This window comes from Lissotriton vulgaris, chromosome 9 (genome assembly GCF_964263255.1).
Source record: "Lissotriton vulgaris chromosome 9, aLisVul1.2, whole genome shotgun sequence".
NCBI lineage: Eukaryota > Metazoa > Chordata > Amphibia > Caudata > Salamandridae > Lissotriton > Lissotriton vulgaris.
This window is the reverse complement of record NC_141697.1, coordinates 739,675,970-739,693,346: the sequence shown is the minus strand read 5'-3', so window position 1 is coordinate 739,693,346 and position 17,377 is coordinate 739,675,970. Positions and strand designations below refer to the sequence as shown.

The following is a 17,377-nucleotide window of genomic DNA, read 5'->3' as shown; positions in this document are numbered from 1 at the left end:
GTTTTTGATCTATTAAACTTTTTTTCTATCCCTCTTGTTTTCTAGGTCTATATTTTTGTGTTTTAGGCTACTTTTGTTTACTTTTCAAGTACTTTTTAAACTTTTATTTCCTTCTTCTCTACTCCTATTCTTTTTCATTTTATCTCCTTACCTGCCCCGAACATGGGGAAGACAGCTGTCAAGCTGCCCAAGCCGGGCACCGCAGCCCGTGCCCGGCTCCCGTGTGGCCGCTTGAGGGCGGAAATGGTGGTGCCCAGGGAGATCTTCAGCCCTAAGGAGGTGGGCTCACTCGTTTATTATGTGCAGCGCCGTCTCCCCAGGACCATCGCAGCAGGCGGCAGGATTGCTGCCGGTTATACCAACAGGCAGGAGCGTCGGAAGCGGTGGGGGCAGGTGTGCCGGGCCCTTTTTAACATCACGGGGGTCCAGCCCACCTATAATCAGGTGACCCACCGCTGGACCGATATTCTGGAGCGGGAGCACGACCTACTCGATCTGCTGGGAGTGGAGGTCCCCGGGCTTGGTGAGTAGTAGTAGCAATTTTTTCATCACTCACTACTCTGTTTTTTCTCCTGCTCTGTGTGTTAATATTGCAAATGTTTGCTTTAACTTTTTTACAAAGAGCAATAATGCTGCTGATTACATTGATAGGAGAGCTAAATTAATATTTCAAAATCTTCTGTGCATTTCAGGTGCACTGCTCTCCTTCTCTGTGGCGGTGCCACTGCTTATTTGTTTTCTATTTTGTGTTCATTTAATTGGGCTGAGTAATGTATGAGTGTACTTTACAGAACTGCGTAATGCTAGACACAAAGGGGCAGATTTACAAGCCCCTTGCGCCACGTTTACGCTGCCTTACCTGACGCACAGCGACGTAAACGTGGCGCATCCCTGCGAGTCATGTACAACGTGATGCTTCTAAGGAGATGCACCACGTTAAGACCTGGGCCTGCGCCACAATGGGTGCGTTCCCACGCAGGGGGAGGGGTGGCGGTCAGGCAGATGTGCGCCTCGCAAAAGTGCCTGCGTGAAATCTACAAGATTTAACGCAGGCACTTCCGCGACGCTGCTACGTCAATTCTTTATGCCTGCTTGCTTGAAGCAGGCGTAAGGACTGATGCGGTATGTTGAGTTTTGGGCATCCCTGAGCATTGCTATAGTTGCATCGCGCCTGCGACGCGACTCTAGAGATGTGCCCCTCTTTCGTCACGAGATGCATCACGCATCTGCCTACCCTTGCGCCAGGGTTTGCCGCATTGTAATTGCGGCGCATCTGCCGTGACGCAAGGTTAGTTTTGAGTTACGCATTTTGTTCTGGTGCACCTCTGGAGGTGTGCAGCCCAGAACTCGTAAGTATGCCCCTAAGTGTCAGATTAGCAATTACCTGCGCATCCCTGCAAAGTGTGAGGCACGCCAGCACCACCCATGGTGCGCCGTATTTTCAATGCGATTTACAAAAGGGGGTGGTGATGAACAGAGTGTCTGAATTGAGCAGACCACTCTTACCCAGTCCAAAGATCAGGGCTTGATCCATCACCGTTATTTATCTCACTGCCCCATCCCAGCTCAGAATCTGGCTATATGCAAATCAGTCTGTCCCTGGCCCAGTGCATCATGGGAACAGGGCAGACTAAACTACCAAGCCAATTCTTTACCAGAAAGGAGACAAGCTACCGGGGACCGGTTTCTGGCATTTCAGCCTCTTCGGCCCGGCTTGCTTGAATCCTGATGGAGCAGTGAGAAAGGGACTCATGTCTGAGTATACCCTGCCACACCTATAGTGGCCAAAATCGATTTACAAAAGGGGGTGGTGATGAACAGAGTGTCTGAATTGAGCAGACCACTCTTACCCAGTCCAAAGATCAGGGCTTGATCCATCACCGTTATTTATCTCACTGCCCCATCCCAGCTCAGAATCTGGCTATATGCAAATCAGTCTGTCCCTGGCCCAGTGCATCATGGGAACAGGGCAGACTAAACTACCAAGCCAATTCTTTACCAGAAAGGAGACAAGCTACCGGGGACCGGTTTCTGGCATTTCAGCCTCTTCGGCCCGGCTTGCTTGAATCCTGATGGAGCAGTGAGAAAGGGACTCATGTCTGAGTATACCCTGCCACACCTATAGTGGCCAAAATCGATTTACAAAAGGGGGTGGTGATGAACAGAGTGTCTGAATTGAGCAGACCACTCTTACCCAGTCCAAAGATCAGGGCTTGATCCATCACCGTTATTTATCTCACTGCCCCATCCCAGCTCAGAATCTGGCTATATGCAAATCAGTCTGTCCCTGGCCCAGTGCATCATGGGAACAGGGCAGACTAAACTACCAAGCCAATTCTTTACCAGAAAGGAGACAAGCTACCGGGGACCGGTTTCTGGCATTTCAGCCTCTTCGGCCCGGCTTGCTTGAATCCTGATGGAGCAGTGAGAAAGGGACTCATGTCTGAGTATACCCTGCCACACCTATAGTGGCCAAAATCGATTTACAAAAGGGGGTGGTGATGAACAGAGTGTCTGAATTGAGCAGACCACTCTTACCCAGTCCAAAGATCAGGGCTTGATCCATCACCGTTATTTATCTCACTGCCCCATCCCAGCTCAGAATCTGGCTATATGCAAATCAGTCTGTCCCTGGCCCAGTGCATCATGGGAACAGGGCAGACTAAACTACCAAGCCAATTCTTTACCAGAAAGGAGACAAGCTACCGGGGACCGGTTTCTGGCATTTCAGCCTCTTCAGCCCGGCTTGCTTGAATCCTGATGGAGCAGTGAGAAAGGGACTCATGTCTGAGTATACCCTGCCACACCTATAGTGGCCAAAATCGATTTACAAAAGGGGGTGGTGATGAACAGAGTGTCTGAATTGAGCAGACCACTCTTACCCAGTCCAAAGATCAGGGCTTGATCCATCACCGTTATTTATCTCACTGCCCCATCCCAGCTCAGGATCTGGCTATATGCAAATCAGTCTGTCCCTGGCCCAGTGCATCATGGGAACAGGGCAGACTAAACTACCAAGCCAATTCTTTACCAGAAAGGAGACAAGCTACCGGGGACCGGTTTCTGGCATTTCAGCCTCTTCGGCCCGGCTTGCTTGAATCCTGATGGAGCAGTGAGAAAGGGACTCATGTCTGAGTATACCCTGCCACACCTATAGTGGCCAAAATCGATTTACAAAAGGGGGTGGTGATGAACAGAGTGTCTGAATTGAGCAGACCACTCTTACCCAGTCCAAAGATCAGGGCTTGATCCATCACCGTTATTTATCTCACTGCCCCATCCCAGCTCAGAATCTGGCTATATGCAAATCAGTCTGTCCCTGGCCCAGTGCATCATGGGAACAGGGCAGACTAAACTACCAAGCCAATTCTTTACCAGAAAGGAGACAAGCTACCGGGGACCGGTTTCTGGCATTTCAGCCTCTTCGGCCCGGCTTGCTTGAATCCTGATGGAGCAGTGAGAAAGGGACTCATGTCTGAGTATACCCTGCCACACCTATAGTGGCCAAAATCGATTTACAAAAGGGGGTGGTGATGAACAGAGTGTCTGAATTGAGCAGACCACTCTTACCCAGTCCAAAGATCAGGGCTTGATCCATCACCGTTATTTATCTCACTGCCCCATCCCAGCTCAGAATCTGGCTATATGCAAATCAGTCTGTCCCTGGCCCAGTGCATCATGGGAACAGGGCAGACTAAACTACCAAGCCAATTCTTTACCAGAAAGGAGACAAGCTACCGGGGACCGGTTTCTGGCATTTCAGCCTCTTCGGCCCGGCTTGCTTGAATCCTGATGGAGCAGTGAGAAAGGGACTCATGTCTGAGTATACCCTGCCACACCTATAGTGGCCAAAATCGATTTACAAAAGGGGGTGGTGATGAACAGAGTGTCTGAATTGAGCAGACCACTCTTACCCAGTCCAAAGATCAGGGCTGGATCCATCACCGGGCCGAAGAGGCTGAAATGCCAGAAACCGGTCCCCGGTAGCTTGTTTCCTTCCCAGTGTAAGAATTGGCTTTTGTAGTTTGGTTTGCCCTGTTCCCATCATGCACTGGGACAGGAACAGACTAGTTTGCATACAGCCAGGTTCTGAAACTGGGATGGTGCAGTGAGCTAAAAAACGGTGTTGGATCTAGCCCTGATCTCTTGACTGGGTGAGAGTATTCTGTTTAATTCAGAGACTCTGTCCCTCACCACCCCTTGTTGTAAATATTTTTGTCCACCCTAAGCGTGGAAGGGTATACTCAGATGTGAGTCCCTTGCTCATTGCACCATCAGGATTCAAGCAAGCCGGGCCGAAGAGGCTGAAATGCCAGAAACCGGTCCCCGGTAGCTTGTTTCCTTCCCAGTGTAAGAATTGGCTTTTGTAGTTTGGTTTGCCCTGTTCCCATCATGCACTGGGACAGGAACAGACTAGTTTGCATACAGCCAGGTTCTGAAACTGGGATGGTGCAGTGAGCTAAAAAACGGTGTTGGATCTAGCCCTGATCTCTTGACTGGGTGAGAGTATTCTGTTTAATTCAGAGACTCTGTCCCTCACCACCCCTTGTTGTAAATATTTTTGTCCACCCTAAGCGTGGAAGGGTATACTCAGATGTGAGTCCCTTGCTCATTGCACCATCAGGATTCAAGCAAGCCGGGCCGAAGAGGCTGAAATGCCAGAAACCGGTCCCCGGTAGCTTGTTTCCTTCCCAGTGTAAGAATTGGCTTTTGTAGTTTGGTTTGCCCTGTTCCCATCATGCACTGGGACAGGAACAGACTAGTTTGCATACAGCCAGGTTCTGAAACTGGGATGGTGCAGTGAGCTAAAAAACGGTGTTGGATCTAGCCCTGATCTCTTGACTGGGTGAGAGTATTCTGTTTAATTCAGAGACTCTGTCCCTCACCACCCCTTGTTGTAAATATTTTTGTCCACCCTAAGCGTGGAAGGGTATACTCAGATGTGAGTCCCTTGCTCATTGCACCATCAGGATTCAAGCAAGCCGGGCCGAAGAGGCTGAAATGCCAGAAACCGGTCCCCGGTAGCTTGTTTCCTTCCCAGTGTAAGAATTGGCTTTTGTAGTTTGGTTTGCCCTGTTCCCATCATGCACTGGGACAGGAACAGACTAGTTTGCATACAGCCAGGTTCTGAAACTGGGATGGTGCAGTGAGCTAAAAAACGGTGTTGGATCTAGCCCTGATCTCTTGACTGGGTGAGAGTATTCTGTTTAATTCAGAGACTCTGTCCCTCACCACCCCTTGTTGTAAATATTTTTGTCCACCCTAAGCGTGGAAGGGTATACTCAGATGTGAGTCCCTTGCTCATTGCACCATCAGGATTCAAGCAAGCCGGGCCGAAGAGGCTGAAATGCCAGAAACCGGTCCCCGGTAGCTTGTTTCCTTCCCAGTGTAAGAATTGGCTTTTGTAGTTTGGTTTGCCCTGTTCCCATCATGCACTGGGACAGGAACAGACTAGTTTGCATACAGCCAGGTTCTGAAACTGGGATGGTGCAGTGAGCTAAAAAACGGTGTTGGATCTAGCCCTGATCTCTTGACTGGGTGAGAGTATTCTGTTTAATTCAGAGACTCTGTCCCTCACCACCCCTTGTTGTAAATATTTTTGTCCACCCTAAGCGTGGAAGGGTATACTCAGATGTGAGTCCCTTGCTCATTGCACCATCAGGATTCAAGCAAGCCGGGCCGAAGAGGCTGAAATGCCAGAAACCGGTCCCCGGTAGCTTGTTTCCTTCCCAGTGTAAGAATTGGCTTTTGTAGTTTGGTTTGCCCTGTTCCCATCATGCACTGGGACAGGAACAGACTAGTTTGCATACAGCCAGGTTCTGAAACTGGGATGGTGCAGTGAGCTAAAAAACGGTGTTGGATCTAGCCCTGATCTCTTGACTGGGTGAGAGTATTCTGTTTAATTCAGAGACTCTGTCCCTCACCACCCCTTGTTGTAAATATTTTTGTCCACCCTAAGCGTGGAAGGGTATACTCAGATGTGAGTCCCTTGCTCATTGCACCATCAGGATTCAAGCAAGCCGGGCCGAAGAGGCTGAAATGCCAGAAACCGGTCCCCGGTAGCTTGTTTCCTTCCCAGTGTAAGAATTGGCTTTTGTAGTTTGGTTTGCCCTGTTCCCATCATGCACTGGGACAGGAACAGACTAGTTTGCATACAGCCAGGTTCTGAAACTGGGATGGTGCAGTGAGCTAAAAAACGGTGTTGGATCTAGCCCTGATCTCTTGACTGGGTGAGAGTATTCTGTTTAATTCAGAGACTCTGTCCCTCACCACCCCTTGTTGTAAATATTTTTGTCCACCCTAAGCGTGGAAGGGTATACTCAGATGTGAGTCCCTTGCTCATTGCACCATCAGGATTCAAGCAAGCCGGGCCGAAGAGGCTGAAATGCCAGAAACCGGTCCCCGGTAGCTTGTTTCCTTCCCAGTGTAAGAATTGGCTTTTGTAGTTTGGTTTGCCCTGTTCCCATCATGCACTGGAACAGGAACAGACTAGTTTGCATACAGCCAGGTTCTGAAACTGGGATGGTGCAGTGAGCTAAAAAACGGTGTTGGATCTAGCCCTGATCTCTTGACTGGGTGAGAGTATTCTGTTTAATTCAGAGACTCTGTCCCTCACCACCCCTTGTTGTAAATATTTTTGTCCACCCTAAGCGTGGAAGGGTATACTCAGATGTGAGTCCCTTGCTCATTGCACCATCAGGATTCAAGCAAGCCGGGCCGAAGAGGCTGAAATGCCAGAAACCGGTCCCCGGTAGCTTGTTTCCTTCCCAGTGTAAGAATTGGCTTTTGTAGTTTGGTTTGCCCTGTTCCCATCATGCACTGGGACAGGAACAGACTAGTTTGCATACAGCCAGGTTCTGAAACTGGGATGGTGCAGTGAGCTAAAAAACGGTGTTGGATCTAGCCCTGATCTCTTGACTGGGTGAGAGTATTCTGTTTAATTCAGAGACTCCGTCCCTCACCACCCCTTGTTGTAAATATTTTTGTCCACCCTAAGCGTGGAAGGGTATACTCAGATGTGAGTCCCTTGCTCATTGCACCATCAGGATTCAAGCAAGCCGGGCCGAAGAGGCTGAAATGCCAGAAACCGGTCCCCGGTAGCTTGTTTCCTTCCCAGTGTAAGAATTGGCTTTTGTAGTTTGGTTTGCCCTGTTCCCATCATGCACTGGGACAGGAACAGACTAGTTTGCATACAGCCAGGTTCTGAAACTGGGATGGTGCAGTGAGCTAAAAAACGGTGTTGGATCTAGCCCTGATCTCTTGACTGGGTGAGAGTATTCTGTTTAATTCAGAGACTCTGTCCCTCACCACCCCTTGTTGTAAATATTTTTGTCCACCCTAAGCGTGGAAGGGTATACTCAGATGTGAGTCCCTTGCTCATTGCACCATCAGGATTCAAGCAAGCCGGGCCGAAGAGGCTGAAATGCCAGAAACCGGTCCCCGGTAGCTTGTTTCCTTCCCAGTGTAAGAATTGGCTTTTGTAGTTTGGTTTGCCCTGTTCCCATCATGCACTGGGACAGGAACAGACTAGTTTGCATACAGCCAGGTTCTGAAACTGGGATGGTGCAGTGAGCTAAAAAACGGTGTTGGATCTAGCCCTGATCTCTTGACTGGGTGAGAGTATTCTGTTTAATTCAGAGACTCTGTCCCTCACCACCCCTTGTTGTAAATATTTTTGTCCACCCTAAGCGTGGAAGGGTATACTCAGATGTGAGTCCCTTGCTCATTGCACCATCAGGATTCAAGCAAGCCGGGCCGAAGAGGCTGAAATGCCAGAAACCGGTCCCCGGTAGCTTGTTTCCTTCCCAGTGTAAGAATTGGCTTTTGTAGTTTGGTTTGCCCTGTTCCCATCATGCACTGGGACAGGAACAGACTAGTTTGCATACAGCCAGGTTCTGAAACTGGGATGGTGCAGTGAGCTAAAAAACGGTGTTGGATCTAGCCCTGATCTCTTGACTGGGTGAGAGTTTTCTGTTTAATTCAGAGACTCTGTCCCTCACCACCCCTTGTTGTAAATATTTTTGTCCACCCTAAGCGTGGAAGGGTATACTCAGATGTGAGTCCCTTGCTCATTGCACCATCAGGATTCAAGCAAGCCGGGCCGAAGAGGCTGAAATGCCAGAAACCGGTCCCCGGTAGCTTGTTTCCTTCCCAGTGTAAGAATTGGCTTTTGTAGTTTGGTTTGCCCTGTTCCCATCATGCACTGGGACAGGAACAGACTAATTTGCATACAGCCAGGTTCTGAAACTGGGATGGTGCAGTGAGCTAAAAAACGGTGTTGGATCTAGCCCTGATCTCTTGACTGGGTGAGAGTATTCTGTTTAATTCAGAGACTCTGTCCCTCACCACCCCTTGTTGTAAATATTTTTGTCCACCCTAAGCGTGGAAGGGTATACTCAGATGTGAGTCCCTTGCTCATTGCACCATCAGGATTCAAGCAAGCCGGGCCGAAGAGGCTGAAATGCCAGAAACCGGTCCCCGGTAGCTTGTTTCCTTCCCAGTGTAAGAATTGGCTTTTGTAGTTTGGTTTGCCCTGTTCCCATCATGCACTGGGACAGGAACAGACTAATTTGCATACAGCCAGGTTCTGAAACTGGGATGGTGCAGTGAGCTAAAAAACGGTGTTGGATCTAGCCCTGATCTCTTGACTGGGTGAGAGTATTCTGTTTAATTCAGAGACTCTGTCCCTCACCACCCCTTGTTGTAAGTATTTTCAATGCGGCACGCCATGGTGCCAAAACGTCACCGAAGCGTTACGCATCGGTGCCGTAAAGGCGGCTCATTGATGGAGTTGCGTTGCAACGATGGCGCAGCTCCAGCAATGCTGCGTCAAGCCGTAAGCCTGCTTCATGCAGGCGCAGGGTTTCAGTGACGCATCATTGTCCTAAATGACTGATTGAAATTTTATCTATTCCCCATAGCCACTTTTAGCATGCGTTCCTGCGCAGGAACGCCCTCCCTTGCGCTGGAACGCTCCCTTATGGCGCAGGGCTTTAGAATGGGATGCATCTCCCATATGCGTCACATTGTTAATATACGCCACACCATGGCGCCTCTCTTGTTGTGGCGCTGCGTCACAAAAGTGACGCAAGAACGGAGCAAAAGAGCTGCAAGGGGCTTGTAAATGTGCCCCTAGAGTAGAGGCTCAGGTGCAGTCCTTCCTTTGTAGCCCTCTTTTTTGCTGAAATAGTTGGTTCTTGTTCTTTCTAAATGTTTGATTTGGTTGACAAGGACATCGACAAGCAGCAATCATCATTTTTTTCTGTTCTTTCTTTCATGTTGTACGTCAGGTCCGCCCAGGGGCAAGCGGACAGAAACAGCGGATGCAGTGGCTCCAAAGGAGGAGGATGATGCAGGCCAGGGCGGCGAGTGCTCCTTTGCTGGCCCCAGTAAGTTTTCATTTAAATATAGAGGACCTATTGTTGTCCAAGCGTTCCTAATTTAAATTTTTCGAAACAGTGGTCAGATAGGAGAAAAATCAATAATACTACTGTTGCAGGGACAATTCTCCACAAACCGAACTATGGACACCAAAGACCAGAGTAATAATAATATTTCAGATTGGCGTGTTTGGCACACTGTATACTATAGTATAAACTTGGTAGTGTCAGCGGCACGGACTCCTCCTTGCAAAAATTACAAAACCTTTCGCTCAGTCACTCTAGTCTGGAGGACCAAAAACCACAGAGTCTATTCAAGTTTACAAGCTTTATTAAAAAAAGTAAACACATATATTAAAATAAAGTTAGCTGGAAAAGGAAAAGTGCTTGGTGCTGAGTTGATGAGTAATGGAACACATTTCTTGTGGTCGAGCCGAGCTTTCACCTGGTTTAGTTGATGTTGCTCTTGTTCGTAGAAGTCCAGCGTCTGTCTGTTCAGAGAAAAAAGATGTGTGTTAAAATTAAGCAAGCATTCATCAATTGTGACAAAAAAGTGCAGCAAGACAACAGCCTTCCCCGGAAGGAGGGACATTTTTTTTTACTTTAGACTAGAGTAGACAGTCAATTATTTTTTTATGTTGTTTTCAAATTTCTTCATTCCTAGACCAAATACTAGTGAGTGGTGTAATCTAACAGTCTTAAATATATTTTTTAGGTGGAACAGCTGGTGGCGGGGCCAGCTCGGACGTGATCGTGATCGACTCGGAGTCTGAGGACGACTCTGGGGAGGATGCGGCGCAAGAGGACAATCAGACTGTGAGGAAGCAGGCAGTGGTGGTGTGGAGTACAGGTAAGCTGGATCATGGTACTATCTGACTCTTAGATAGCATATGATGTGTATCCAGTGCTGGCCCAGTGACAAATTACAATATGGTAATTACAGCAGGCTGGGACCGACAGACAGATAGAGGCAGAGAGAGAGGAAGACAGAAGGAGAGAGAGAGAGAGGGAGGGAGCCAGAGGGAGAGTGAGGGAGGGAGACAGAGAGAGAGAGACAGCGAGGTAGAGGGAGACACAGGGAGACAGAAAGAGGGAGACAGAGAGAGAGAGAGAGACATATCGCCTGGGCCTGGTGCAGATGATACGGTTGCTGGTGTGGTTAACGGCTCAGAGGAAAAGTCACTCACTTCTGCCAGATCTCTTTCATATGAAAGAGCACCAAACCAAGGATACAAGTGAGTTGTGGGAAGGGAAACGGTGATTCAAGCGCCCCCCCTTGCCCCTCCATGCGGATGCCCATGATACTGGCCTGAATAGTTTTGTACTGCGCTGGCTAGTTGCTAGTTGTACTGTGACACAACTTCCTGCTGAATCATTTTGTGTTAATCATATTCTTAAAGAGCATTCGTTACAGATTATGTTTTTCTTTCTTCTTATAGTTGGTAATACTAAAACATCAAAACCGAGCAGGAGAATGCGGGCTGTACTTGCCCGGCTACGGAGGCTGGATGCGACTGTTGCTCAATATCGCCGGCTGGTGGAAATGGAGGGGGACGACACGCACACCAGTGCATCAAATGTAACATCTTCTGCATCCTGCTCCGTGACCCCACGTTCTGCCGGTAAGCGCAGTGCTCCAGCCAACCGGAGCCGTGCTGGAAAACGCCACCGCCGAGCAGCAAAGGCTGCACCTCCTCACAGTACTGTAAAGGCTCGCTTGCGCCGTGCACTCCGCAGAGTGTCCAACCTAGAGGCGGAGGAACAGAGATGGAAGGAGTATCAGACTCTGGTGGAGGGCCTCCGTTTAGATCAAGCCATCCTCCAGGAGAAGTTTGATGCCCTGGCCCTAAGGCATGATGCCCTGGAGGCCAAATTGAACAACCTGCATCCGTAGAGTGCCCCTTGCCCCTTTTTTACAGACTTTTTGGGGTGTGGGAATTGGGAGTTGGGGTTTTTGGGGACTTTTGATGGACTATTTATTTGTTGGGGTTAGGGAGGGTCTTGCGGGAGTTTATTTTGTTAGGGATATAAAAATATACTTTTTCAAACTTTATCTGAGCATAGCTGGTTTTTACTACTTTTGAGCCTGGTGGGTGGTGGTTTTGCAGTAAGTTTCTTACCTGTAATTTGTGTTTGAGGGCTGTCTCCACCTGGAATTCACAGTGTCCTAAAGCGTTCTGCCGCAGGGCCCCAACTGGAGTTTCCCGGCGTGGATTTTCTGCAAAGCGAAAGCAACCTGTAATTGGCCAAATGTTTTCCAAAGTTAAATGCCTGTCACAGAGTTTCCTAAATCAAGAGTCCTAGGAGTTTACTAGTAGTAGCACTGTCACTCTCTCGCCTCTCCTCCCATCCAAACGCTTATCTTACCTGTAATTTGTGTTTGAGGGCTGTCTCCACCTGGAATTCACAGTGTCCTAAAGCGTTCTGCCGCAGGGCCCCAACTGGGACACTAACTGTTTGAAGGAGGGTCTGTGAAGGAGGCAATCCACTGCATCAGCGCGCTCTCTCAGCACACGAGGCTCCCAGCGCCCAAACCCACTCCTCGCCGCACCCGCTCCGCGGGTGCCGCTTCGCTGGTGAGCCCCGGTGTGTGCAGCTTCGTGGGAGCACTTAGAAGGTCCGTGGCGGCAAGGCGGTAAGGGGCGCGAGGCACCAGCGGGGCTGCGAGCGTGCAGGGACTTCATTTCCCAGAAGTCCCTGCGAGACCAAGGAAGAGCTTCCGGTCCGCTCTCCCTGCTGGCCCGCCCCCCGCCCACCAAAGGTCTTTTAAAAAGCGCACTTGCACTTCCCATTTCGTGGGACACTAACTGTTTGAAGGAGGGTCTGTGAAGGAGGCAATCCACTGCATCAGCGCGCTCTCTCAGCACACGAGGCTCCCAGCGCCCAAACCCACTCCTCGCCGCACCCGCTCCGCGGGTGCCGCTTCGCTGGTGAGCCCCGGTGTGTGCAGCTTCGTGGGAGCACTTGGAAGGTCCGTGGCGGCAAGGCGGTAAGGGGCGCGAGGCACCAGCGGGGCTGCGAGCGTGCAGGGACTTCATTTCCCAGAAGTCCCTGCGAGACCAAGGAAGAGCTTCCGGTCCGCTCTCCCTGCTGGCCCGCCCCCCGCCCACCAAAGGTCTTTTAAAAAGCGCACTTGCACTTCCCATTTCGTGGGACACTAACTGTTTGAAGGAGGGTCTGTGAAGGAGGCAATCCACTGCATCAGCGCGCTCTCTCAGCACACGAGGCTCCCAGCGCCCAAACCCACTCCTCGCCGCACCCGCTCCGCGGGTGCCGCTTCGCTGGTGAGCCCCGGTGTGTGCAGCTTCGTGGGAGCACTTGGAAGGTCCGTGGCGGCAAGGCGGTAAGGGGCGCGAGGCACCAGCGGGGCTGCGAGCGTGCAGGGACTTCATTTCCCAGAAGTCCCTGCGAGACCAAGGAAGAGCTTCCGGTCCGCTCTCCCTGCTGGCCCGCCCCCCGCCCACCAAAGGTCTTTTAAAAAGCGCACTTGCACTTCCCATTTCGTGGGACACTAACTGTTTGAAGGAGGGTCTGTGAAGGAGGCAATCCACTGCATCAGCGCGCTCTCTCAGCACACGAGGCTCCCAGCGCCCAAACCCAAACCTCGCCGCACCCGCTCCGCGGGTGCCGCTTCGCTGGTGAGCCCCGGTGTGTGCAGCTTCGTGGGAGCACTTGGAAGGTCCGTGGCGGCAAGGCGGTAAGGGGCGCGAGGCACCAGCGGGGCTGCGAGCGTGCAGGGACTTCATTTCCCAGAAGTCCCTGCGAGACCAAGGAAGAGCTTCCGGTCCGCTCTCCCTGCTGGCCCGCCCCCCGCCCAAAGAGCCGCCTACAAAAAGCCATTTCACTCCCGCAGCGCGGGACGCAGCCCGGGCTAAGACTGGGCAAAGACAGGGCCGTTTTAGGCCGTTAGAGGCTGTTAGAGACTGGGCTGGGCCACCCCATTTCGATGTTCGAGTCGACCTCTAAACTCCAACCCAGCATGGCTACCCGAGAGTTTAGAGACAGAGCAGCCAAATCAAAATTAAAAAATGGCACACTGGACGATTTCATCACCAGGACCCACACTGCAATTGATAACGAAATAACCAAGATGCAACACAGGGTGTCACTAGAACTTGAAGCTGCCAGACGACTGTCAGTGGAGTTGACTGCCGCTAAAAAATCCTCCCTTGGCTCTATTGCCTGGGCAAAAAGTCCTGAACGTCCGCTAGGTCCTACACCCACCCTGATTGTTACCAATGCTGATATTCACGATACAAAAGTAGAAAGATTACCCTTATCACAGGGGAACCACTTAGACAAATCAATCTCCCCCCCATTTACTCAACTGGGTGAGAATGTAGATCAAAAGGAAGGCTGTGCTGAGGGTGTTCCCTCAACATTTGAACCCTCCCCTGCCCTACAAGAAAAGGATGGTAGCCCATTCAAAGCACAAAAGCACACACATAATAAAAGGAAACGAAACCCTACTTCGGCATACTCTAGAAAAAAGGCTAAAGTAGCGAAGGCACAGCTACCAACCAAGGCACCTCCCCTTGATAATTCGCCAACACTGCAATCCTCAACTCTAGCAACATGCAGAGAAGGCACCTCCCCTCACACAGTAATTATACAGGAAAACAACGATTTCACCATAGAAAGCGATGCTGCAGGAATCCCCCTATGCTCCATCAAAGGGAAGGATGTTGAATTTCTCACTATTGTCTGGGAAACATTAAAAAAACTACTCACCCCAATAGAAAAGAGATTCACACACCTAGAGACGCAGCTACTAGAAATCGAAAAAAGTATAATAAACCTGGCAACTGTCACTATGCAGAATTCTAATTCCACATGTACAACTATAAACCTTCCCCCAGCCGTAAATTTGGACTCTACCACCGAACCAGCAGTAATCTCGCGGCCTCCCCCCAAAGCTAAGAGACCAGGTTCGACTAACTTACTTCCAACTGCCGCATGCTCTTCCCTTAACACTTCTAATACTATACCCAAGGTCAAACCAACACCCAAACCCCGAACCAAGGCTAGTGTCATCAATCCTCCTAGTGGGGCAATACCATCCACCTCAGCGGCACCTGCCCTAAGCACATCTGCCCCGACCGAGCACTCCAATGTTAGACACAATGGCCAGAGCACTAATCCTCTAACATCGCAGAGAGCTAGTACCAGTTTCATTCGATCAAGGGGATTTGTAGATCTCCCCCCAGAGGTTAGCCCCTACGTTGTGGTGCTAACTGGGGTAACTGAACTGGTATATAATCAGCACGAAAACTTTGACTCTCTCAAGAACAAGGTGATCCACTGGTTGGAAACCAACAAACCAATCCCCAACTATCTAAGGAGCAAAATCCTGATGGTACGGAGGGTACCCTGGGTAGGGACTACACAAAAGACCTCCCCCGGAGATTGTGTGATACTCACCTTTGAGGACTCTAACACTGCTCATGCCATTTACTCATGGACCAACCATAGCTCATCTACAACAATAATAGCAAGACCACTCACCTTTTTCTACCCACCACGTCCCCCAATAGCTCAGGGGGGGAACTGGAGCAGGATGCAGTCGAGGAAACACACTTGGGGAGCACAAAGTAACTGGTGGGCAGATAACCTTGGAGGTTGGAATGGGATCCCGACCTCCAATAGATATGGGTGTCTCGAGGAGGTGGACTGACTTACACATCCAGCAAACATTACACCTCCCTCACCCATTCAAACTAGCAATCACACCCACTCTTCAGACAATGCACCGTCAACCAGTACTTTAGACACACCTACGATCGGCTCTCTCCCATCAACACTACTACACACAGTGTCAAGTGACCTTAGCCTAGGGGCAGTTAGACATACCAATTGCTCTGCTATGGGTGAAACTGCTGACTTCAACCAGGGGTTGAATATTAAACTCCCCATTCCACAGAGCCACACACCAAACAGTGCTCTACTTCATACTGCCCCACCCAATCAGTGTGGGAAATTAGAAGCAGTAGGGCACCGGGGAACATTAAACATCAGAAGTACAACAGAGTCTCACGGTACACTCTCTATTCTATCCTGGAACGTGGCTGGGCTAGCAAACAAACTAGACACCCCTGACTGGAGAGACTTAGTAGAGAGCTATGACATCTGCCTCTTACAAGAAACTTGGGCCAGAGAACAACCCAGCCCTCAGGGATTTGCGACCTTTAGTATTGAAGCAAAATGGGGGGGCAAAGGCCGCCCCTCAGGAGGCCTTTCAACCTGGGTGGGGTCCCACCTGGCATGTAGGGCCACACCCATGGAAACCAACTCTTGTGACTTCCAATGTGTCTCCCTAGATTGGCCATGCGGAGGGAAACTGGTAGTGATAAACTTTTATTCAAGGCCAGTTGGGGTTGCTGCAATATCGGGTACAGTGGAAGATCTAGCATACTTTCTCGATACACACAACTTTTCCTCCCCTCTAATAATAGGTGGCGACTTTAACAATCAATTCGAACCACTCCCCGCCTACGTGGAAGGTATAACTGCCGAGGAGGATGAACTTTGGGATATTCCCTCCCTGGCAGATGTAGTCACAAAGACATGCTCCCCCCTTGCCATTCAGATAATGTCCCTCACACTCAGTCACTCTCTTAGGGCATGCAATGGCCGGATGGAGGGTGATATTCCCCCTAAAAACACCTTTAATAGGCTGGGACACGAATCAAGGATTGATTATATAATGATACCTACCAGAGACTGGAAGAGGGTGAAAGACTTTAGAATCATCCCTAGATATGATAGTGACCACAATCTGCTCACACTAAAGTTCGAGACCCCCTATCGTCAGCTAGAAAAGGTAGATTCCAATGCACCATCCCAGTCCGACCTAGTGCTAACTAGCAACAGACGCAAAATTAAATGGACCAAACTGCTGGAAAACCCATCCAACATTGAAAGACTCTACGCTCTAACCGCACCTGCCCTGGAAGAAGTAGAGTGCTGTCTGAAATCACTGGGGGGCGGATCAGAGACTAACACCATGAGTAGCCTGGACCCTCAGGTTCACTTGGCTGCACTCGGGAACATCCACTCAGAGCTATGTATCAACCTTGCAGATATACTGAACCCAGTGGCCAGGCTTTGCAAGCCCAAAAAGAGAAGAGCGACTTGGTACAACTCCTCCTGCAGACAAGCGAAAACTCTCCTTCTCGAATCACTGAAAGCCCGAGAATCCCCAGCCGAAATTAGGGAGAAACGTCTTTCTTATAAATCTGCCCTCCACACCGCAAAAATAGAATGGGATGAGGAGAACTGGTCAAAGATAACAGCCGCCCTCGCCTGCCAAGACTCGCGGACATTCTGGCAAATTGTTAGGCATGGCTCGCCCGAACCACTTGTAGCTGTCGAGGCTTGTATTGCACCTTCCGTCTGGGAGGAACATTTCAAAAACCTATATCTCCCACATAACAGCGACAAGGGAAGTAGCAAACATGGTGGAGAGTCCTCTGTCGCTACAAACTGGACAACTGGGATCGAGGGCTTCACTCTAGAAGAAATCACACTGGCAATCTCCTCCCTGTCTCCTGGTAAGGCGCCGGGCCTAGACAGGCTACCAGGAGATCTCTACAAACATGAACCCAGTGTTTGGGCCCCCTATCTAGGGGTACTATTTAATGCTATCCTGAAGGGCCTGCCAATTCCATCCACCTGGCCAGGGGCTGAAATCGTGCCAATTTTCAAAAAGGGTTCGCCCCTGCTCCCTGCAAACTATAGGCCCATAAGCCTAATTGATGTTTCCCAGAAACTCTTTTCGAAACTTTTGCTAAATCGCCTACATGAGTGGATCAGGGACTATAACATCTTGAGTCCCTTCCAGGCAGGTTTCAGGGAAAAGGTCTCCACAGTGGACCAGGTCTTTCGTCTGTCCATGATACACTGGAAAACAGTACTACTGGAGGGTGGCAGCCTCTACACGGTATTTGTGGACCTAAGGGCAGCGTTCGACCTGGTACCAAGGATCAAGTTGTGGGAGG

General features: G+C 50.1%; 1 protein-coding gene across 1 annotated transcript; it reads left to right on the top strand.

The window, feature by feature from the left end:
• The first annotated feature begins 243 nt into the window (after positions 1–243).
• LOC147692205 (uncharacterized) lies at positions 244–11,274 on the top strand. The gene is made up of 4 exons (XM_086936753.1): positions 244–523; positions 9,291–9,389; positions 10,096–10,230; positions 10,820–11,274. Exons 1-4 carry the CDS (start codon positions 244–246, stop codon positions 11,272–11,274), a joined length of 969 nt encoding a protein of 322 aa, XP_086792879.1.
• Positions 11,275–17,377: the final 6,103 nt, after the last annotated feature.

Excerpts from the sequence above, each read along its gene's own strand:
- LOC147692205 (XM_086936753.1), top strand. The coding sequence starts at position 244 with ATGGTGGTGCCCAGGGAGATCTTCAGCCCTAAGGAGGTGGGCTCACTC. Across the intron at positions 524-9,290 it reads AGTGGAGGTCCCCGGGCTTG|GTCCGCCCAGGGGCAAGCGG; the intron begins GTGAGTAGTAGT and ends GTTGTACGTCAG. Across the intron at positions 9,390-10,095 it reads GTGCTCCTTTGCTGGCCCCA|GTGGAACAGCTGGTGGCGGG; the intron begins GTAAGTTTTCAT and ends TATATTTTTTAG.